A 22,899-nucleotide genomic window follows, 5' to 3' on the forward strand; every position below is an offset into this window, starting at 1 on the left:
CAGTGTAGTAGACTAATATCTGAGCCATGTGCACATTTACCCAGGTGGCACAGTAACAGTACTTTAATTATCACAGGAACTGTCCATGATCAATCAAATAATGTTAGGTGTTTTTCTACACATCTTACAGGTCTTCTGTTAAACACAGATTTCAGGTTCATTTGGTGAAGCTGTTAAAAACAAAGCAGCTTTCCTATGGATAAAGCTCCACCTGAGTCTCAGCCCCTGGGACCTCACACACAGTGCCCAGAGACTTCTATCTATACCTTATATAAAAAAATATTGATCATCCATCAATTCTTCCCATTTGTGAATTACATAATTATTTCATTAAAAATTCATATTTTTATTAGTAATTGCCTTATTATTTTGTAATATTTTTATTAGGCCTCCATCACTCATTCTCACTTGGCACTTCCTTTATAGGGTTTGCTGGCTTTGAGCTGTTTCTGGTTATCACTGAAGTGAAATGGCTGGGTTTTTATATATAAACTATAGAAAACACTGAATGGATAAACCTGTGATTGGAGCATTACAATAATTTACCTCTAAAAGCCATTATATCTCTCGGCTGGCCTGGGAACGCCTTGGTATTCCCCCGGATAAGCTGGAGGAGGTGGCTGGGGAGAGGGAGGTCTGGGCCTCTTTGCTTAGGCTGCTGCCCCCGCGACCCGGCCCCGGATAAAGCGGATGAAGATGGATGGACCTCTAAAAGCCTGTAAAATTAAATACATCTTCTTTTCTTATATTTACCTGTTGAAAAATGATACAGTCTGCTTTCTATTTCTAGAGCTCCCATCCTAAGCATTTTAAGAACAGCTCTTATTGGCTGTTTAGCAGATAATTCCAGTCACTTCACTGAGTTAGGAACCTTCTTAAACAAAAAACATCCATGAATCTCCTCTATGCTTGTTCTCTTTTCCTCCTGCCTGGCAGCTTCATCTTCAACATGCTTTACCCAGCGTATCCACTATCCCTCCTCTGCACATGCCCAAACCCTCTCAACCCTGCCTCTCTAACGTTGTCTCCACACAAAGGCAATGATGTTCAAGCCCACTCTTTAGAACTCAGCCTTGCAAGGGTGAGCTGGTGGAAATAAATGCTATACTATTTCACAATTTAACAAGCTGCATATTTTCTTTGTTACTGTTAAAGTCAAGGATGATTCTTCCACAATGACACCCAGATGCTAGAGACTGTAACCAAAACACTCCTCATATTAAAGATGAATGCATTTGTACCAATAACTGTTTTCTACAGTCACTGATTTGTACCTACTAGAAAATGAACTGATTGAAAACTTTTGGAAATACTTTTTGTATGTCCAAATATATTAAGATCAGTGAGATTGCTCCAACAATTGCAACTGTATATTGACTGACAATAATATATTTAAAACCACAAATATTTTTATTCACAAAATAGCGTTGGTGCCCCCCCCAAATAAATAAATAAAAATAACAAAATACATTTACGAATACATTTACCCTTTAAAATATTAAAACTGATATAATATTAAAACTGAAAAACTGAAAACTATTAATCCTGAAAAATGTTATCTTACCAGTGAAAAGTATTAACATTCAATTTTTGTGTAAAATCTGTGAAATTTGAACGAGTTTTATTTGTAACATGGATTCATTCTTTCTGAAGAAAGCACTCCGTCCGGTACTGTGTTGATTCACTAGAGGGCACTAATCCAAGGTAGCGGATAGTATGGGAACAACTTGCGAGAGGAGGCCATTCACTAGCCTGTTTTAGCTACACACACCTAGCTACTCTTAGCTAGCCGGCGGCTAACCAGCGAGCTAAAACATCAGTTTGTCTTAATGTCGCCTGTCTTACCAAGTGATGGCAAGAGAACAGTGTTCACAAATCGAAGCTGGTGAGTACTGACCGCTGCTTTAATTCGCGACTAAATATTTTGCATTTACACTGTTTCCAGTTGTGTGCCAGGTAGCGAGCTAATTAACCGAGCGCAGCCCGGAGCTGGCTAACGCTAGCTCCGCTCAATAGCTACTTCAGTTAGTACCAAGCTCATTTACTGTTTTTCTTTTCAGAACTCTATTACCTCATTGCCAGATTTCTGCAGTCTGGACCATGTAAAAAAGCCGCAAAGGTAATACCCTACGATAAACAAAAAAGCAAGTCGTACTGGTTAAAAATCGTCTAAATAAGTAGGTTTGTTAGCATCCGTTGCTAACTGTGTCTCTGTGTTGTTAGATCCTGATCGAGGAGCTGGAGGAGTATGAGGTAGGTTCAGCTGAACCTTTCTGAGTTTATTTTCATGTGCGGTTTCCGTAGTGATGCCCATCTTGACGCTTTTTGGGGCCAGCTTTTTAGTGGTTTTGATCGATGCTAAATAAAGGAGCGCGATTCCCTGCCGGGACGAGCCTCGCAATTTTGTGTCCTCTCTGATATCGTCTCTTTTAACTTTAGTTGGTCCCGCAACGATGGAGTTGGGACGGGAAGAAATACAAACGGAACTTCCAAGATTGGGTGAGTGTGAATAGTCATTAATAACTTTTTAATAATATGGATCTTTTTATTCCGCTTTCGGTTGACAATAACCTTTCCGTGGATGTCAACGTTTTAATTCTTTTAACCAACCAAAACGGCGTGTTTTCAGCATGTTTGTATTTATTTTAACCTATTTAACAATCCATATTAGTGCAGGCCTGTTGATAAATAACTATATACAGGCTATGCTATTGTGTGGGCTAGTGGGCGGAGAATGAAGATAAGAGCCGATAGTGATAGGCTGAACTAGATCCAGTGCCGTGTCAGTCTTCTTTTGGAGCCAATGATATCGCAGTTGCGTTGGCGAGCGAACCGGAAGAATAGCAAGAAGCTCTTTTGATTCGCTGCAAGCTTTTCTCTCCCTCCTCTTTCTCTACCTCTCCCTCCCGTTCCCTTGATTGTTTTCCAACTATCTGCATGACAAAACCATGCACACATTATGATATCAGGCAGCAATAAACAGGAAGAGGAAAATGAAACAGTTGCAGGCTACTTATGTGTGATTGCAGAGCTGTTTGGATTGGATCTTTCTTGCCTGTATTGAAAATGAGTCAGTTAATGTTATAATCACCTTAAATTACAGAAAGTGAGGCTCGTGTTTTGTTTTTTCTCATTTGCAGTGGTAACCAGCATGCAGAACATTTTGTTTCACCATGTTCTGTTGTTGGTTATTTAAAAATAGTCGTTTCTTCAGTGATCAGTTAGCTGATCAATTCAGTTCAGTTGGTTTTTCAGGATTATGCCATTGTCTAGAGTCGTTTAAATTAACATAACAGTTTATTTTAGCACCCGTAACAATGCAGCTGATGTAATCGTGTGTTGTTTTGTTATTTGTTGTATTAATATGTAATTACCATCGCTGACGTGTGCAGGTGGTGTTGAACCAGCACATTCCTGCAGACTATTTGCTCAGGATTTGCCAGCGGATAGGCCCACTTATAGAAAAGGAGATCCCACCTTGTGTTCCTGGAGTCCAGACACTTCTGGGGCTGGGAAGACAGTCCTTGCTTCGCACCAGCAAAAGTGAGCATATTCCTGTTTTTCTATGATTTTTTAAATGTATTTATTTTGTGCTTTTCATTAGTACCTACTCGGATTAACTCACCACAGCTTTCAGGGTTTTCCGTTAGGTTCTAGTACCTGGTACCAGGTAGAGCAGGGCGATATGGCCAAAAATATTTATCACGATATATATTTGAAAATTTGCAATAACGATATAACTGACGATATAATTGATGCGTGACAAAATACAACTCCACAACATTACTAGCGCAAAAAGACAACCTATCATTTATTTTCACTTAAACAAGAAGCTGGTTTTTATGTACATTAAAGCTTTATAAAAATGTAACAGTGCAAATGCAAATTCCTTGCTGAAAGTTTAACCAAAAGGCATTTCCAGTAGAAATAGGCTGACATATACTGAGCATAACCATGTATAATATCCACTGAAGTTAAAAAGAGGTGCTTTGCAACATTAAACTGCAGTGTGCAGTACGTATTTTTCGGACCATAAGGTGCACGGGATTATAAGGCACATTAGCAGTCAGATAAATCAAACTTTATTAAACCCATTCTTCTTGCTTCCTCCACTTCTGTACCATTGATTCATTAATGTTGAATTCTCTGGCAGCGGCTCTATTCCCATGTTGCTGCAGTATATTAATGACTAACCTCGTATTGTGGATGGATTATCTTAGTTGTTCTCCTGACTGAAGATTGGTCCTTTTACAGCATCCTGCCATGCGATTGCATTTGTCTCTAACCATGAGGAACCTTAACGTTAACTTTTATAAGTGGAAAAGTGTTAGTGTTCGTCCTTCAGCTTCACTGTTTATGTTATGCTAACATAGCTGTGTCGCTAGCGATCACGTAGCACATCATTATATACCAGCTAGCCCAACTTCAGTAACCCTACAAACGTCACTGCTGTTTAGTTTCCTGTCTTCATTTATGTTGGAAGTGATAGCAGAGCTGTACGTTTGATTTTTTTTCAGAAATCTCTCAGTCAGAACATGCTATATCATGCTTAGGTAACTAGCGAAACTAGCGAGCTAACTTCCGCTGGCTTCCTGCTAGCTTCTAACTCCGTTAAATGTAATACATTTTGTTTTCATGGATGCCTGGAAGTTAAACTTCATAGTTACACCTGGTAAAGCAGCAACGCTGATCGTTTTTTATTAAAGATGAAAGAATTTAGACAGTTTTTAACTCTCAGTGATGCTGCAGTTTTCGTTTGACCTGAAGTATACGGAGTTTAGGACCCAGATTACTCCCAGATTTAAGGGCATCTTAGTCCGACGGCCGCTTGCATGTTCTGCAAAAAAATGTGCTTTGTCGTGTATCTGACAGACAAACACCAAACCAGTTCCACATCACTGAAGTTGCACCATTTTTACAAACCAATTCTGGTTCATCTGTTTCACTCAACAATCAGCCATGTGCGTATGAAAACAAAGGCACTGCGCATGCGTGTTTTACTCATATTCTATCGCGATATTTCATTTTCCTATCGTTGCCTAACATTATACCGGTATTACCGTGAACGGTATAATATGGCCCAGCCCTAGTACCAGGTACTAAAATAGTACCTACTTGGCCAGGGTTCCAAGCGATCTGAGCAGGTACTAAAGTGTGCATCAGACTGCATACCACCAATTGGTAGGTTATTGACGTCACCCAAAGAGTCATGAGAGTGTCTTGTTTGTGAAAATCTAAATCGCCAATTTTGAAACCTGGCAACGAGGGAAATGGTAACTAAAACAATGCTGTGGTCCCCAAGTCTGATGAAAAGCCACAGATTGAGCAGCAGCTATATTGTTGCCTTGATGTCCACCTTTGTTGTAGTGTTCGTGTTGCATACTAATTATGTCATGGGACTCTCGGACATGTTCCTGTAACAGCTACTACACACATGAGGTGGTACTCGATTGTAATGGAAAACCAGTCAATCTGAGGCGAGTCGATCCGAGTAGGTACTAATGGTAAAGGGGCTATAGTGCATTATTTTTGGCATTCATTCTTCAACTCACTGTTTTTAACATAGGTTGTAGCCACAAGGTATGTAGTGGCTCAGCTGTCGCTGCACTCCACCGAGGACGTCCACCAGAACCTCCAGTGAGCAATGGAAGTTCTCCTAATGTTGGTGTGTAAACTGTTTTTAAAAACATTTTTACAACAATATATCATTTATGCCTTTTATTTCCACTAAGCACTTAGACCCGTGGTATTAAGTTTTCAGTGTCAGTGTGTTGCTTCTACTAATTATTCGTATGTGTTTCACATCAAGTGTCCATCATGGGTGCTCGCCAGGCCACAGGCACAGGTCGTTTTGGCCAGGTTCTGCCGTCTTCCTCCTACCAACACATGAAGATACACAAACGTATCCTTGGCCACCTTTCTTCAGTCTACTGTGTGGCCTTTGACCGTACCGGTCGTCGAATATTTACGGTGAGTAAGAATTTCTTATTATTTCATCATCCCTGTCTATTTTATTTTAGTGATTGTTCTTCCAGTTGTCGTGCCAGATCTAAGATAACTACTGAACTCTTCCAAAACACAACATGGAGCTTCAGTTGAAGGTGGTTTCCAGTGGAGCTGTCTTATTAATGTGTTGCTGTCGGATTGGTTTTTAGGGTTCTGATGATTGCTTGGTAAAAATCTGGGCCACAGATGATGGCCGGCTCCTGGCAACACTCCGCGGTCACTCAGCAGAGATCTGTGACATGGCTGTCAACCACGAGAACAGCCTCATTGCTTCTGCCAGCTGTGACAAAGTCATCAGAGTGTGGTGCTTACGCACCTGTGCGCCCATCACTGTGCTGCAGGCTCATGCTGCGTCTATCACATCCATACAGGTGATACTTAAAAGAAAGTGCAGAGCCCTTTTACAACATTTGAAGTATCAAATAAAACTAAAAACTTGACTACATCATACAGGAATTAAATGTTTGAAAGCAAATTCATCTACTTAATGCTTTCACTTTATCTTGAGCACTTGACCTGGGCCTGCTGCTGGCTTGTTATGTGAAATGCTGCACAGTCCTTCCCTGTGACTAACCAACACCAACTTTCCTTCTCTCCCTCCTCCAGTTTTGTCCAGCAGCTAGAGGAACAACTCGGTACCTGGCATCAACTGGTGCAGACGGCATGGTGTGTTTCTGGAAGTGGCATTCGCTCACCATGAAATTTAAGTAAGTATTGAGGCGTCTAATGTGGCATGCTTAGTGGTTGCTTGGTGGTTTTCATTAAGATAACCACAGGTTCTGTTTTTTGTTTTCCCTTCCCCTCAGTGATCATCCAGTCAAGTTTATGGAGCGTTCACGGCCCGGGGTGCAAGTCTCCACTTCATCTTTCAGCAGTGGTAAGTGTATCTCCATGCCAGGCAACATTTTGTTGTTACATGATCTCAGCTGCTCTGAACACAGCTCAGTTAATAACTGCACTTTTTTAATTTTTTTATTTTTACTTTTGTGGCTCCTGTTGAAAACCAATTCCATCTCCTATTTTAGGTAAACTTTTGTTGCTTTTAAGATATTAACTTAACCAGGCCAAACTTCCACAGATGCATATAAGAGAATCTCATTTGAGTGACGGAATAAATGCTGCCCGCAGTTTAAAAAAATAGGGTAGTGTGTTTGCAAAATGAAAAGCATTTCATCATTTGAAATGGTTACAAGTTAACTAATATACAGTATGGCAGAACACTGTGAGGGTCATTGTTGTAGACTGAATGTGTTCTTCTGTTAATAGGTGGCATGTTCATGGCTACTGGAGGCACTGATCATATGATCAGGGTCTACTATCTTGGTGCTGAGTCTCCTATGAAGGTTTCTGAGATGGATGCTCACACGGTAAGAAACAGCATCTAGTCACTACATCCTGCTTGGTCCGCTCTGTTGTGCTTTTTAAGCTTCGTTCACACAACTTGTATTCTTTCCTACTTTTTGTGCTTTTAGGATAAAGTCGTGGTCGTCCAGTTCAGCAATAACAGTGACAGGTGAGTGTGCTTGCTCAAATCTGCAGGGACTTCAAATATTTTTTGTGTGTTTTACAAGTGTGCGAAGAATAACTGCGTATGTGTGTCCAGCCTAAGGTTCGTGAGCGGCAGTCGCGACGGTACGGTGAAGATTTGGCATTACCAGCAGCAGGAGTGGAAGAGCACCACTTTAGACATGGCTGCAAGGCTTCCAGGGTAAGAGAGGGAAGACTCGTAGTGTTTAGTGATGGCACTTCTGCCGCTATCATATTTCACGTCCGATGGGATGTTCTTTTTAGGAGCACTGCCGCCACAGGTGACGACAAAGCCAAGTTGGTGGTGACTATGGTTGCCTGGGACCGCACTGACAGCACCATAATCACAGCGGTGTCAAACTACCTGCTCAAAGTGTGGAGCACATCCACAGGACAGCTGCTGCACATTTTGTCTGTGAGTAGCTGAAGCCGACATTATCTGCAGCTCATTCGGTGTAAAATGGCAAATTGGCCTACTTGATTGTCTGTGCTGTCTCTCTGTTCAAGGGTCATGACGACGAGGTGTTTGTGCTGGAGGCTCATCCATTTGACTCCCGCATCATGTTATCTGCCGGCCACGATGGCAACATTTACATCTGGGACCTAACCAAAGGAGTCAAGATCCGCAATTTCTTCAACATGGTAACCGATCCTCAGCGAGCATCACCTACCAGCAATGCTTTGTTTTTCACCAGCTTTAAGTTCAATTTTAAATGTTTGTTTGCAGATTGAGGGCCAAGGCCACGGTGCTATTTTTGACTGCAAGTTCTCAGCAGATGGGCAGCATTTTGCCTGCACTGACTCACACGGCCATTTGCTCATCTTTGGTTTTGGCTGCAGCAGACCATATGAAAAGGTAACTGCTAGCTGAGTCTTGTTTGCCCAAAACAATCACCCCTATCATTTCCTCACTTTTAAAGGAACATTTAGAATAAATATTTGGACAGCACAGTGGATTTGTGATTACACATTTTGTTCTTTAATCATAAGAATCGGTGTCACCCTGTGGCGGCGCTCTGTTCTTGTTCCCCTCCAGATTCCCGACCAGATGTTCTTCCACACGGACTATCGCCCTCTTATCCGTGACTCTAATAACTACGTCCTGGATGAGCAGACGCAACAGGCGCCACACCTCATGCCTCCACCCTTCCTTGTGGATGTCGACGGGAATCCTCATCCTTCTCACTACCAGCGCCTGGTGCCTGGACGGGAGAACTGCAAGGAAGAGCAGCTAATACCTCAGATGGGATACATGGCTAACAGTAAGCACAGATTCACAGGTGAAAATTCAGAAGAAGTGACAGATGGTATTTGATGCTTGATTTCTCCTTGCTTTACTTAGATGATGGAGAGTTGGTTGAGCAGGTTCTTGGCCAGCAAACGGCAGAAAATGGAGAAAGCCCATTGGACAATCTCATCAGACAGCTGCAGAATGAACAAGATGAGCGTCAGAATGCAGAGCGGGAGGCAGAAGGGGAAGAAGGTGTGTGTTGTTGTTTTTTTGTTTTTTGTTTTTTACTCAAAATGATTGAAGTTTTTCCCAAAACTTTAAGTGTCTTTTGTCCTGTGTCCCACCCCTCTCCCAGAACCAGCCACGGCAGATGGCTGCCCCTCCCTGAGCCTGATTCTGCTGAAGGTTTCTTCCTGTTAAAAGGGAGTTTTTATTTTCCCACTGTTTGCCAAGTGGTCGCCTGATTTTTGGGGGTTTTCTCTCCAATATTGCAGGTGCTTTACTAGTGGTGCAACGGATCACGGTTGATCCGAAATCCGAACTGATGCCACTCCACGGTTCGGTACGCACGTGATCCGAAGACTCAAAAAAGGAAAAAAAAAAAGTATGTGTATGGTGCGTGTGGTCAGTCTGTTAAGCGGTTGTTATGGCCGGCGCTAGCGGTCCAAGTGGCGGAGCAGAGGAGTTTGCGGCATTTAAGCAGCCCTTTGCTGCCCAATCCGACCGGGCTAAAGATATGATGATGTGAACGTGCTTGAGCCACGCTATGATATCTCGTTGCGCATCCACTTCAGTGTGACAAGATCATTCCAAGCATGTATGAGCATGAAAGGTTTAAAGTTATGGCTGAACTGTCCCAGGCATCTTCTGTTGCTCTAAATACAAATGGGTGGACCTCCAGGGCAACGCAAAGCCACGTGACCGCTCGTTATATCACAGCAGAGTGGTAGATTCAAAGCCCTGTACTGCCCTATAGATTACATTAGATTAGATGAAACTTTATTTATCCCTAAGATGGGTTCCTCCCAGAAATTCAGTTTCCAGTAGCACAGCACCGACAGAAGTTGCAGAATGTGAGCAGAAATATACCATATATACACCATATATATAAATACAGAGAATACAAAAGGAATAAATAGAATAAATAGGAATAAGAATACAAGGGAACAGCACATTTCAAGTATTGTGAGTCTATTACACCGTTGGATATTAACAAAAACTATTGCACAGTGAAAAGGCGCTACAGCTTACTTGTTCCCCCCTCCTTTTGTCCCCGTTTCCCCTCCCTCTCCCCTCCAGCAAGGAGTTAAACAGTTTGATGGCGTGTGGGACAAAGGAGTTTTTAAGTCTGCTGGTCCTTGACTTTGGGAGAAGCAACCTGTCACTGAACAGACTCCTCTGGTTGTTTATGGCCGTGTGCAGAGGATGCCCAGCATGGTCCATAATGTCCATATTGCACCTTAATTTGTTTTTATATAAGTGCGTGGAATGAGTCTTCAGTTGAATGTTTTTTAATAGGCTAAAAATACTTATAAGTAAATGGCGAGTCGAATTTTTGTCTTTTTCCCCCCCTATTTTTGCTGATCCGAAAATCGATCCGATCCGTGACTTAAAACCGTGATCCGATCCGAACCGTGAGATTTTTCATCCCTTGCACCACTAGGCTTTATCGTACAATATAAAGCGCTTTGAGGCGACGCTTCGTTTTATTTGGTGCTATATAAATAAACTCAAATTAAATCGAAGAGAACATTTTTGGCTCTTTCTCAGTGGCTGAGGTTATACTTGTGAAATTCTACTGTTTTTGCAAAACTCTGAACATAAACATTTCTTGTCAAGTTTTTCCAAAAGTGGAGTTTGTCCCCAGTAACCTGTAATTATATTTAAAAGAAAAAAAATATAATCTTGTTTTCAGCTGGTGAAGGCGCAGAGGCGGTGCCCTCCTCTCCAGTTGTTGCACCTCGCAGAAGTGGGCAGGTGGATGGGGTGTGGCAAATGCAGCATAACGCCCTTCCCAGTCAGGTGGCCACCGAGAGGGACCTGCTGGCCTGGAGCCGCAGAGTGGTGGTCAATGAAGTGCTGCAGGGGATATTCAGGTGAGGAGGATGTAGGGAATTAGATTAGTTTTAAGGGGTTTGCATAGAAAGATTTGATTTTAAAGCAAGGAGATCTTTTTTTTAAATTTTAAATTCAAAATACTTTTTTAAATTTATTTTTAAGAGTTTCAGAGGAGTGCAGACAAGCCAAAGGTGACATTGAATGTTCTCTATACTACGCTGAGAGGAAGAAGAAACCAGTAACCTGTGCACCTAAGGTACGCTATTTTCTGCGTCACTATTGTTACGTCAGAAATCGCACATGTGCTGATTCATTCCTGATATTTTGGGTTTCGTAGAGCGATCTCTTGTCTTCACGCCTGCGCTCCCTGCGGCCCACGAAGAAAACTCATAAGCGCCATGCCTATCAAACCCGGTCAGCTCAAATCCGGCGTCCTGGAACCAGGAGTAGAAATCCCAGCAACCGACGTACCTCTAACAGCCAGATGGACTCGGAGAGTGATGGAGAAGTATGATTCACCTTGTTCTGCTTGATTTGTAAAGTTACTGTGCTATAAGGTCACTTAGTAAACAGGAATAAAATCAGAAACAAGTGCTAACTGTTAGCAGTCATTCGTGTTATACTGAAGGTTTTGGATGTATTTTTGTTAGCAGGCAGAAGAACAGGTGGAGCAAACCGATGCATCTTCAGATGGTGATGCTCGGTGGCAGAGTGAAAGCAGCTCCAGGTAAATAAACACACTGATCAAGGAGAATTTTCAAAATATAGTCCGATCACCTGCCTGACGATACCCCGCTTTGATTCTCAGCGATTCCTCCAGTGAATATTCTGATTGGACAGCGGATGCTGGGATCAATTTGCAGCCGCCAAAGCGACCTACCAGGAGACCTGTACAGCCTCCAGATTACAGCAGCTCTGAGGAAGAAGGAGATAACGAAGCCAAGGAGGCAAGGACGAGGGAAAAAGAGAAGAGGAAGAAGAAGTCCAAGGAGACCAAACAAGTGAGCCACCCGCAGCTGCAGTAGTCACAGTAAAAGCACATTTTGCTAGTTGTCACACAACATGGCACGAGTATGTACTTTAACATGTGGTAAATCATATACACTCAGAAACCCACCTCCTCTCTGGGTGGACTTGATGCGGAAGAGTGGCTGCCGCCATCTTGGATTATGGAGACTGTCCCCCGCTGCTCTCCTTTTGTTCCACAAATGGGAGATGAAGTAAGGACTGACGCTCCTAATATCAAACAGGAAATACATGTTACATCACACTTTTAAAAATCATGATTCTCTTGTCCTCCTCCAGCTCATCTACTTCAAACAGGGCCATCAGGCTTACGTCCGGGCTGTTCGCAGAGCTAAGGCTTACAGCATCAACCCTCAGAAGCAGCCGTGGAACAGACTCAACCTCAGGGTGAGGCACAGTTTTATATAATAGCAAGTGCTGTGTATCGGCCCCGGCATGCTCCATTAGTGCCCAAGCTGTTTGGAGAGTCTGAAAACGGCAGCCAATTTTTGTAACCACCTGAAAGCGGTAACCTGGTGGTCTCACTCACTTTGCACTGCTCTTAGACCTGAGCAAAACTTAGCAAGCCTCTAAGCTCTCTGCTGAGTCCCCCTTCAACCCCGGTAGTTCACCACAATCTGCTGCTGTTTTTGTAAATGAAAACAACTTGAATCTCTTGAAACACAATATACAGAATGCCACAGTAATCCTTCCTTACAGGAGTTTGTACAGCTGCATTGACCTCCTTTTCTCTTCTTCCGCCTCAGGATCAGGAATCTGTGAAAGTGGTTGGAATTAAGTATGAAGTGGGACCTCCTACCCTCTGCTGCTTAAAAGTGGCGTTCTTGGACCCAGTCTCAGGGAAAATGACCAATGAGTCTTTCTCCTTAAAGTGAGCATGAGCAATACTTGTATATTCAATGTAATAAACGACTGTGACCACATGTATTTGACCACTTTTTCATTCCCACACTTCCCAGGTATCATGACATGCCTGATGTCATTGATTTTCTGGTACTGCAGCAGTTTTACAACGAGGCTAAAGAGCACAACTGGCAACCTGGTTAGTCACTCCCCAGCAGTCTCCTTCCTGTATTTACTGCTCACGTAAAATTGTAAGGACTGTCCGTCACCTTAGTTTGATCCTCTGTTCAGGCATGAGGTTCCGCAGCATCATTGACGACGCCTGGTGGTTCGGCTCTGTGGAGGATCAAGAGCCCCTGCAGCCAGAGTATCCCGACAGCCTGTTTCAGTGCTACGCAGTAAAGTACGTCTGTGTGTGAGCAGAGCTCGCTGTAATTTTTTTAATTTATTTTTTGCTGGCTTCATGTCACCTTCTCCACAGTAAAATCAGATAAGCATCTCTAATCTCATACGCAGCATGATCTAGTGGCATATTATCACATTTGTTTCATCAGATGGGATAACGGTGAGCGGGAGAAAATGAGTCCCTGGGATATGGAGCCTATTCCTGAGGAAGGTCAGTAATATTTATTGAAATGTGTGTATTATTTTGAAATATGGCGCTCTGTTACAGAAGATAAAAGACGCAGAAAAAAGTCAAACATAATCGTACCCAATAAAAGTGAAATACTGCACATTATGGCATTTCTATTGAAAAGAAACACATTTGATCTCATTCATCTAACAGCGGGGTAGAAACCCACAACAAAAACATTGTCTGCCCTTCATTTCCGTGTCCTTATTGGAATAACCATAGAAACCATAGAAACACTGTTTGTGTTTTTATTGAACTCTATTCCATTAATTTTAACCCAGAGAATTCTTTATAGCCTGCAGTGTAACTTTTAACTACCAAAAAAAAAGTATTTTACTTCTCTCCTTTTTTTTCTTGGTTACTAACTGCTGTTTAATGTTCTAACACTTTTGTGGCTCCATCAGCTGCTTTGCCAGAGCAGGTTGGTGATGGTGTAGAGGTGGCAGAAGAGGAGCTGAAAGCTCTACTCTATGAGCCTCAGGAAGGTGAATGGGGGGCTCATACGCGAGATGAAGAATGTGAGCGAGTCATTCATGGCATCGATCAGCTTCTGACACTGGGTATGCCTCCCAAAAGGATTGATGAAGCTTTGCGGTAAAGTACAATCTGACCTTGTTTTCCTGACCTTTGCTAGGTTTGATTTTATTTGTGTTTGTTCCCCAGATGTAGCCAAGGCGTTCGCATTACCGGTAAATTTGCAGGACTACCCTCTGTACTGCACCGTAGTGGCTTACCCCACTGACCTCAGCTCCATCCGCACACGTCTGGAGAATCGCTTTTACAGGTGAAGCATCATGCACTCATAAACCTTCTCTATGAGTTCAAAGTCCTGGTGTGTTAACGTCTGAGTTTCAACCACTGATGCGTTCCTCTGCTCCAGGCGGATCTCTGCATTAATGTGGGAGGTGCGTTACATCGAACACAATGCCCGCACTTTCAATGAACCTCAAAGCCCCATTGTAGCAGCTGCCAAGGTGGTGACTGATGTTCTCCTTCATTATATCGGGTAAGACTTGACAGAGTTTCTGCTGTGTTAAATTTACCGATGCTTTAACAGTGGAGTGACCATGATGAAAACAAACATTTCTGATGCCTTGATCCCGCTGCCTCATTCAGGGACCAAAGTTGCATCGACGTCTTGGATCTGTATCGTAAACTGAAGTCTGAAGTCAGCAGTGAAGCTGAGGTGGGTGTTGCACAAGTGTTTTTGCGTTTGTGTGGTTTGTATTATTAGACTGACTATAGGATTCCTGCAGATCACTGAAAAAGTCAGTAGAAAAGAAAATAAGGTCATTAATATTTCATGTTTCCTACAAAATTACTTACTTTATTTTAGGATGTGATTTGAACCATTGCACTAGAGATTAGCTTAGGAAGCCAACTGTATTTGTTATCCAGTAATCCATTAATGACCTGATGTAGACGTTGCCTTTGTTTCTTGTTTGATTTGGAAATGAAAAGGAAACATAGGCTATCCCAGCTGGAGATCACTGCATTACATTCACATGTCCCAAAAAGCAAATGGAAACATGGATTTTTATGTGGGTTTTTTTTTTTTTTTTTTTTTTTTTTGCAGGTTGACTTGGACGTAGATTCAGACACTCCAGGAACATCTACAGGACACCGGGTAAGGCAGCAGTTGCTATTTGACAGGATTTTTAACCTCCCAGCTGTTGTCCCAATCTCAGTGACTTTCATTTTGTCTCTGCCAGGGAGGCACTGCAAATTCTAAGAAGCGTGGTGTGGTTCTGGATCCGAAAGCCTGGCGAGGTCAATGTCGAGAGCTGTTGCGTCGAATGACAGCTTCCACGAATTCCGAACCTTTCAGGCAGCCTGTGGATCTCTTTGAATATCCGGTAAAACAATCAGGATAAACCTCCATTTGAAATAAAACCACACATGCCAGACACTTTTTACAGCTTAAAGTAGCATTTGCAGTGCATGCTGCAAGTGTAAAACTGAAGTTGCATTCAGGTGAAGCACTGTGTTCTTCAGCGTTTCTGCACTCTTTTTTCGTTCAGGACTATCGAGACATCATTGACACTCCCATGGATCTGGGTACAGTGTCAGAGACCCTGGCAGTAGGAAATTATGAAAATCCCATGGAGTTTTCCAAAGACATCCGCCTCATTTTCAGCAACTCTAAAGCATACACTCCTAACAAGAAGTCACAGGTGAGTAGTTCACTGAGAAATAAAACATTCTGTAAAAATGCTGTTGTTATAGGTGCAGTCTGAGAAAGCTTTGGTTTAGTGTTTACGTATCGCGTTCTTTTATTTCTAGATCTATACCATGACCCTCAGCTTGTCGGCCTTCTTTGAAAAACACATCATCTCCATCATTTCTGACTACAAGTCTGCCATTCAGAACGAACGGCGGGCTCGTCAACATCTCACTTACAGGAACAGATTGCACAACGGAGGCAGCTCGCCACCTAATAGTCCATCCCACAGGTACCCGGCCACATTCACAAACCTAGACGCACCGTGTTATCAGATTATATTTTTCACTCGGGCCCGTCAAAGTGTCTGCAGCTTCTGAAAGCATCTCAGAAGTGCCGTACTGAAATAAAGAAATGTTTTCTCTTTAATATCATTTCAAGGTGTCGTGGTTGGAAAAACGATTCCAGAAACTGCTGAAAGTTGCAGGCACCCTGTCGTTGTTTATATTTATTATTGTGTTGTTAATAGGGATGGGTATTGATAAGATTTTCACGATTCCAATTCCATTTTCGATTCTGTTTAACGATTTGATTCTTTATCGATTCCTTTTTTTTTTTTAAAAAGGAGAACACTAAGGTCGATTAGCTTAGAACTTTGTTTTATATCTTCTCTTTGAACAAGATAGAAATTTAGGAGTAACATGGCCTTACAAACCCAACAGTGAGATCTTAAGAGATCCACAGCCTACGGCTCTTCAATGGGTGTCACAGGGTCCCCAGGAAAAAAAAAAATTGTAAATGTAAAATAATAAAATAAATATTCTTATAGCAATAACAAAGTATAACATAAATTATTCAGTAGCAATTACACAAGAATATCCAGTAATGTCCCTGCCTACAGTTAAACACATTCACTTACCTAAAATCGGGGGCATCTGCTGTGGCAAATGGGTGCAAACATCTGACCACAAACTTCGTCACTGCTCGGTGACATTCGTCTATCCTGGCCTGAAAGGAGACGCTACCGGTAGACTGCAGGGAGAACTGCCAGCATCTGAGCCAGACTCTGTCTGTCTCTCTCATCATGGTCACCTAAATGCACAGTAATGGCAGGTTTTGTAATAAGGCAGATCGCGCTAACATAATATGAACTGTTAGTTGATTATTTACCTGCCGCATTAACGGGAGAGGACGTGCAAATGTTACCGCTGCTGCTGGGTTGAGATTCACGAGTCCGGAGCGGAATTCAAAACATGACATTCATTTAAGGTCATCGCGTGTTTTGTGAGCAAATGCTTTTGCATATTCGTAGTGTTTCCTCCCTTAGATGAAGTATCTACTTTGCAAGTATTGCAAGTTGCCCTGTTGTCATCCGTTCTCGTAAAGTATAACCAAACTTTTGAGCGTTTGAGCCGCTTACGCGCCGTGTTTCCTGCCAGGTAAATGACGCTCCGCAACGTGGTGACGTCATTCGGGGCGACTGGAATCGATAAGGGAATCGTTTGCAAAAATGGCAAACAATTCCAAGGAATTGAAACAGTGGGAACCGGTTCTCAACAAGAACCGGTTTTCGATACCCATCCCTAGTTGTTAACAATAATTCTGAACTGTTGCTTCTTTCTTGTTCCCCTCTCCTGCCCAGCTCAAAAGGAAAGCACAAGTCAGGGAAGGCATCAAAGCCAAAAAAATCCCAAACCTCAACAAAGAATCGTTCTCAGAGATCACATAAAGGTACGTCTGCACTGTTGTGGCTTTCTGTGCTTTATAGATCCTTCTGCTGCGTAGACTCGTGCAGTGAGCTGCTCTTAGAGTTGGTTAAAGTAATAGTTCTTACTCTTCAAAAACCAGAATGACCTCAGTTTGGTTTTAATCCAATGAAAAGCTGCAGAGGTTGTTTGTATCAAAACTTAACAGATGTTTGTTTCCTGTGAATCAAAGCGTAACATCAGTGTCATTTTTCTTTTTTTCAGCTTTTACAGATGGCTCATTAAAAGTGTCAATAAACACTTTTATTTAAACAACTTATTATATAATAGCAGGGGCAGTATGACTGAACATTTATATACCAGTATTTTAGAAGCCTTGCAGTTTCATGACGCATCACCTTTAAAAAATAATAATTATAATAACACACATTTTATTTCATAATTGTGTCTTCACATAGCTTTACAGTGACTCGTTCTTCAGGACTGGATAGGATGTAGAAACATATATGTCTTGATAAACTAAAAAAATTACACAACTGAAACAAAAAATAATCTTTCAACAAAACTGGCATGTGTGGAACAAGGAGCTGCCTGTTCCACTCTGAGGTCACATGTAATGACACTGAAGTCAATATAAGGCTTCTTACTGTTGATGTTTCCTGCAGCAGAGCTGGGAAGTGCAGCTTTGAAACAAACTCTGTTTACACCTTTCCTTCCAAACTTTGTGGCACAAATTATTCATTTGGAAAGACGTCAGTTAGTCTTGAGTAACGCATTAAGCAAAAGTTGATGTGACGCAAAAAGCAATTCTCTCCTTTGCTTCTTTTTTTTCCCCCAAGGCCAAAAATGCTCCAAACAGCAGATTCTGCCCTCTTTTCTTTATCTTGCATCACTTTTTACTGTTGTTGGAAGTGGTGACTGTTTGCTGTTAGTTATGCTATGCTAAAAACAATTTCCGTTTCTGCTAGAAAGTTTGTTTCCCCCAATTAAGAGAGTTAAAAATTGTCATTTTAAATCAAATTCTGCATCATAAAACTGTAACGATTACTACAGGCACATCTCAACAGAGGTAACACGCGACACAGCGCAAGAAAAGTTGACCAAAGGTGCATATTGAGAATCCTGTCTTTTAGAAATGTCTGGAAAATTTAGTTTATTGAACAAACTGCAAACAAACAGTGAGTGGTTCTGCCCCAAATCTTTGTCCAGCAAACATCAACTGTAAGGGGAAAGCCCTACTCAGCATGGCCATGCAAGCCTAGAGGTGTCAGTCAGCCAATAAAATCTCCCGCCTGAGTGATGCAGGCAACTTTTCCCACCTTTAGCATGTGGTGGTGACGCTGTGTGGATACTGATCAATCTAAGGTTTTGTGTAAACTTGGCTTTTAGTTTTAGGAACATGCTACAAGCCAGTATTTATCTATTTATATCGTCACTAAATCTGTAGCAGGTCAGCAAATCATGGAAAATAAACCAGGATGGAAGAATTAATGAAATATCCATGTTAATCAAGGAGTTTTGAAAGCTTGGGGACATGAAAAAAGGAAAATATGAAAACGCTACCAAACAAAAGACAAAAAAATCTGTTTTCAGAGAAACTGAAGAGAAATGGTAGGAATGGCAAACAAAGTATATTTTCCCACTTATAAAACAGGTCACCATTTCAATTTGTCCATTTGGCTCTACTTTGTTTAGTGTTAGTTAGCTAATATCAAGGTTAGCATCCCAACAAAATGGTGAATATAACAAATGACATTCAGGCTCTCTGCATTATTTTTGATGGTGTTACCTGACTTACATACATTCACCCCTGCTAAAAGCTTCTAGTATCTTCTAATGTGATTAGTTGCTTCTGTACTCTCAGCTTTTCTGATGGATAATTGCATTGTGTCTATTTTTTTTCTTTAGCTCAGCAAAGCGGTAATGTAGCAGAGGAAGAGGACGTCCAGCCTTCTTCCCCAACTTCAGGGACGAGTGTCAGGAGCAGAAATCAAGGACCACATCGGGTGACCCGCAGCCAAGCAACTCCCGTGAAGAAATCAGGTATTGCGAGCAGTAACTAAAAAGCATGCACGTTTTCCCTTTTCAGTGTTTCTGCAAAGTTACGGTGCAGAAGTGACCCGCCGCCCTCTTGTTTTCCATCAGGTCACCAGAATAACTTGCACCTAAGTAACGGCTCCAGACAACGGCACTTGCGAGAAACGTCGCAGTCCGACGATGAAGAGGAGGCGTCAGGATCCAACAGCTCCTCGTTGGAGTCGTCCTCCACCTCGTCGTCATCATCATCATCATCATCCTCCTCCTCCTCCTCATCGTCGGACAGCGACAACAGCTCTGACTCTGAGGTGGAAAAGTACGTGGAGGGAGGAGGAGATCACGACTACAGCAAAGCCCCCTGCCTGTCAGTACGCCTCTCAGCTAAGGGTAAGGTGGCAGCCTCAGAAAAGAGGAGACACAAAGGAGGAGAGGACACAGAGGCACAGGGACCTAAACGAGCACGACTGCAGCTTGAGGTAGAGGAGCAGCAGGATGAGGAGGAGGAAGAGGCAGAGGAGGATGAGGAAGAAGAAGAGGAGGAGGAGGAGGAAGAGGAAGAGAAGGAGCAGCAGCAACAGGTGGATTTAAAACAGGAGGAGGAAGAAGAGGAGGAAGAAGAAGAAGAGGAGGAAGAAGAAGAAGAGGAGGAAGAAGAGGAAGAGGAGGAGCCAGAGGACGAGGATGATAACAACTCTGAGGTGCAGACACGAGCAGCAGCAGCTCCAGCAGCAGCTAGCAGCCAGAGAGGCAGCCAGTGTAAGTCTCGGCGGGTCAACACACGAAACCAGGGCCGCAGGACAGTTCGATACGGAGACGACTCGGAGGATGATGGCCATGGGTCGAAAGACGACCCTCTAAACCTGGGCATGTCCCGCTCAGGACGGGTACGCCGTATGACTGAGAAAGCCCGTGTCAGCCACCTTATGGGCTGGAGTCACTGACACGTTGCCCCTCACCCATCCCCTTTTTTCCAAACCTCAATGAAAGAACTGTAAAACATGAGTAACACATCAGGGATTATTCTTTTTCTTTTTATACAAATTTGTGTGTGTGTATATATAATATATAAATATGATTTCTCTTTTTATCTAAAGACTGATTATGACTCTCAAACTGATAGCCGGTGCTCATAAAATGTTGCCACGGATTTTTTTTCTTCCCTGGTCAACAGAGCTTCTGTTCAACACGGACCCTCTCCAACTGGATTAACTCACCTCGGCCTTACTGCTTCTCTGGAAGAGCCCTTACGACATGGCTCTGGTCTTCTTCCTCCTCATCCTGTGGTTTCACGTCCAGAACTTTAAACACTATATAAATTCCCCTTCTTCCCTCCAGCAACCTTTCTTGCTCCTGGTCGCCAAAGAAGGATGTGGAGATGCCAAAAAAATGGTGCTCATCTGTAGTTTTGTTTTGTTTAATTTTATTTCTTTTTCACTTAGTAAATCAAAACTGTTGTGGTAGTGGTCACAGCCACAGGTGCAGAATCACTTAAGGTATCTGATGTCAACCTTTCTCGTTTGCAGCACAGACTTCCATCTGATTGTGCTCTCCTCAACTGAGGACTAGCAATATTAGGAAGAAGTGGGTAAAATAAAATGGCAACACGCTCTTACCCCAGGGCATAAAATACTGCTGTTGTTCTTGGCTTTGTACAGATGTTGTCTTGAGATGGGGTTATGTCACATTTGGGTGCTTCATTGTATTTCACTTTGTTTTCTTTCAGTTTTTACTTGCTGGTGAGATTTGAACACCAAAAACTGCTTGGTTAGGAAAAAGATTGTTGTTTACACCTGCTTGTTGAAGAAGAAAAGTTTACCTGCTGTGTTTAAATGCGACTCCAAGCGGTCCATAAGACCCAAACTGTTTTGTATTTGAGTGGTAGACTGGTTTCTATAACCAATCACTACACTGTCTCCACCTCTTTGCATTTCTTTGACACAACAGCAGTATTTGACGCCCTGGGAGCAGACGGAGAATAGATTACCATAGTAATATCCCTTTCAATGTCCTTGGTCTGTGAATGTGAAAGGAAATGTCTTTCCCCAGCTTCTTCTTGCTTGGGTCTTCTCTTCAGCACTGTTATTTAGATAGAGTTGGGTGCTGTTTTTAAAGGGTAAAGGTGGTGTATTCTTTCTTTCGGGGGTAACAAAGCCACTGTTTTTAGTGCTGTTGTACTCTGAGTGATCAGACCTGCAAATATTCATGGTTATTTCCGCAGCTCCTTCTCTACCCAGCCTGTGCAAAAGCAAAGGAATGCCCTGGCCAGCTCTCTTCCACAGAAATATTTATTTTTCCATTGCATTATACTCGGGTTACTTTATCTATTTCATACTTTATTAGTGATGAGGAAAAAGGAAATATTTGCACATTTATCTCCTCCATGTGGCAGCTGAGTAATAAAGATATTAGAGAAATAAGATGAAACCTCATTTTTGTGTAAGAATGTTTGAACTGTGCCAGCGGCACTTTCGATTCAGCCTCCCCCCCCCCCTTTTTTTGTTTTTTTTTTTTGTTTAGGTTTATAAATATAAGTAGAAATCTTTTTCAACCTGTGCATGATTAAACTGAAGGTCTCATCTGATTGCGCTTTCTTCTGGTTAACAGCAGAAGTATCATCCTTGGATGACCGTTTCTTCTCTTTGTAGCCTGATGGGTTTCAAACTTTGATAGTAGATCAACTGCACACATGATGGCTTTCTCCATCACTCTATACAATCACTGTCTCCCCCCCCTACATGACCTACATTCTCATATCAACACTGGATGCTATGATTCAGACACACCTTCTCACCCCTCCGTCACTGAGGAGAGAGGCAGGCCTCCGAAGTTATTGTAAAGCTCGGTTAGTGACAGATTCTGAGAGACGAAACACAAATCGGCGTCTAAAATCAGGTGTGCTGAGCAGCAGCATTAACTGGTGTCTTGGAATTCCTATGGCTCAGTGTGGGAAGACTATTCTTATTTTGATACAGTATTTTCATACAGTAGATGACGCTTAGTCTTGCCTCAAAGCATCAGATTAGTCAACAAAGACAACGTTCTCCCATAGGTTGAATAAGCTTAATGTGTTTTTTATAATGTTTTAATTGTGTTTTGTTTTTTTTAATAAAAAAGAAAATTAACTTCTCTCAGAATTTTGTCCCCCCTTTTTTTTCTTTTAAAGAATTTTCCATGTCTGATATCTGTCCACGCTAAGCCTGCATAAGCTTGAAGGGCTACTTGCGCAACACAGGGACTGAGTCATCAGTTGTCTTAGTAATGGGTCGTAAACAGCCACCGAAGGCAGAGATTCGAGAGTTTCTGAACACTGGGGCTGCTGACTGTGATGGTAGGCAGTCATAAACCTCACTGTACCATTTGCAACTGCCTAACTGCATTAATGCACTGAAAGCTGGGGTGAGTCAGACAAGGAACAAACAAGGTTGAGCTGTGACGCACCGTGCTCCACCACACCTAGAAACTGCAGTGATGCTGGAGGATCTTACGATTTCTAACTATTCGGTGCATAAAGAGATAAAGGTCATTTTTAGTGTGACAAGTGTGCCAAACAGCAACAAAAAAAAGGAAAAGGTGACTTGTTATATAAAACGCCTTCATTCTATATCTAAATTGAGTCTTAAACTGCTAAATCCTCAAATGCTTATATCAAGTGATTAAAATCTGATTAAAG

General features: G+C 42.3%; 1 protein-coding gene across 2 annotated transcripts; it reads left to right on the forward strand.

Annotated features, from left to right (window-relative positions):
* Positions 1–1,683: 1,683 nt before the first annotated feature.
* Positions 1,684–22,355, forward strand: brwd3 (bromodomain and WD repeat domain containing 3). Of its 2 annotated transcripts, none has more exons than XM_026181886.2 (40): positions 1,684–1,885; positions 2,061–2,119; positions 2,224–2,253; positions 2,440–2,499; positions 3,393–3,543; positions 5,567–5,665; positions 5,810–5,970; positions 6,156–6,377; positions 6,613–6,713; positions 6,813–6,883; positions 7,273–7,373; positions 7,479–7,519; positions 7,610–7,714; positions 7,798–7,948; positions 8,041–8,175; positions 8,261–8,389; positions 8,570–8,795; positions 8,876–9,016; positions 10,680–10,860; positions 10,985–11,078; positions 11,160–11,330; positions 11,473–11,549; positions 11,631–11,823; positions 11,932–12,042; positions 12,128–12,235; positions 12,595–12,719; positions 12,808–12,890; positions 12,983–13,094; positions 13,246–13,307; positions 13,730–13,885; positions 13,989–14,109; positions 14,206–14,331; positions 14,442–14,511; positions 14,902–14,952; positions 15,038–15,181; positions 15,347–15,499; positions 15,609–15,778; positions 17,129–17,217; positions 19,101–19,235; positions 19,338–22,355. In XM_026181886.2, exons 1-40 carry the CDS (start codon positions 1,852–1,854, stop codon positions 20,168–20,170), a joined length of 5,382 nt encoding a protein of 1,793 aa, XP_026037671.2. In that variant the 5' UTR covers positions 1,684–1,851; the 3' UTR covers positions 20,171–22,355. The 2 variants fall into 2 exon arrangements, with proteins under 2 accessions (XP_026037671.2, XP_026037672.2); XM_026181887.2 differs by having other exon boundaries at positions 11,476–11,549.
* The last annotated feature ends 544 nt before the right edge of the window (positions 22,356–22,899 follow it).

Source organism: Astatotilapia calliptera, chromosome 10, assembly GCF_964374335.1.
Source record: "Astatotilapia calliptera chromosome 10, fAstCal68.1, whole genome shotgun sequence".
In the NCBI taxonomy this organism is placed as follows: Eukaryota; Metazoa; Chordata; class Actinopteri; order Cichliformes; family Cichlidae; genus Astatotilapia; species Astatotilapia calliptera.

Coding starts and splice junctions, on each gene's coding strand:
- brwd3 (XM_026181886.2), top strand. CDS start 1,852: ATGGCAAGAGAACAGTGTTCACAAATCGAAGCTG. Junction 1,886..2,060: donor GTGTTCACAAATCGAAGCTG/GTGAGTACTGAC, acceptor TTTTCTTTTCAG/AACTCTATTACCTCATTGCC. Junction 6,714..6,812: donor TCGCTCACCATGAAATTTAA/GTAAGTATTGAG, acceptor CCTTCCCCTCAG/TGATCATCCAGTCAAGTTTA.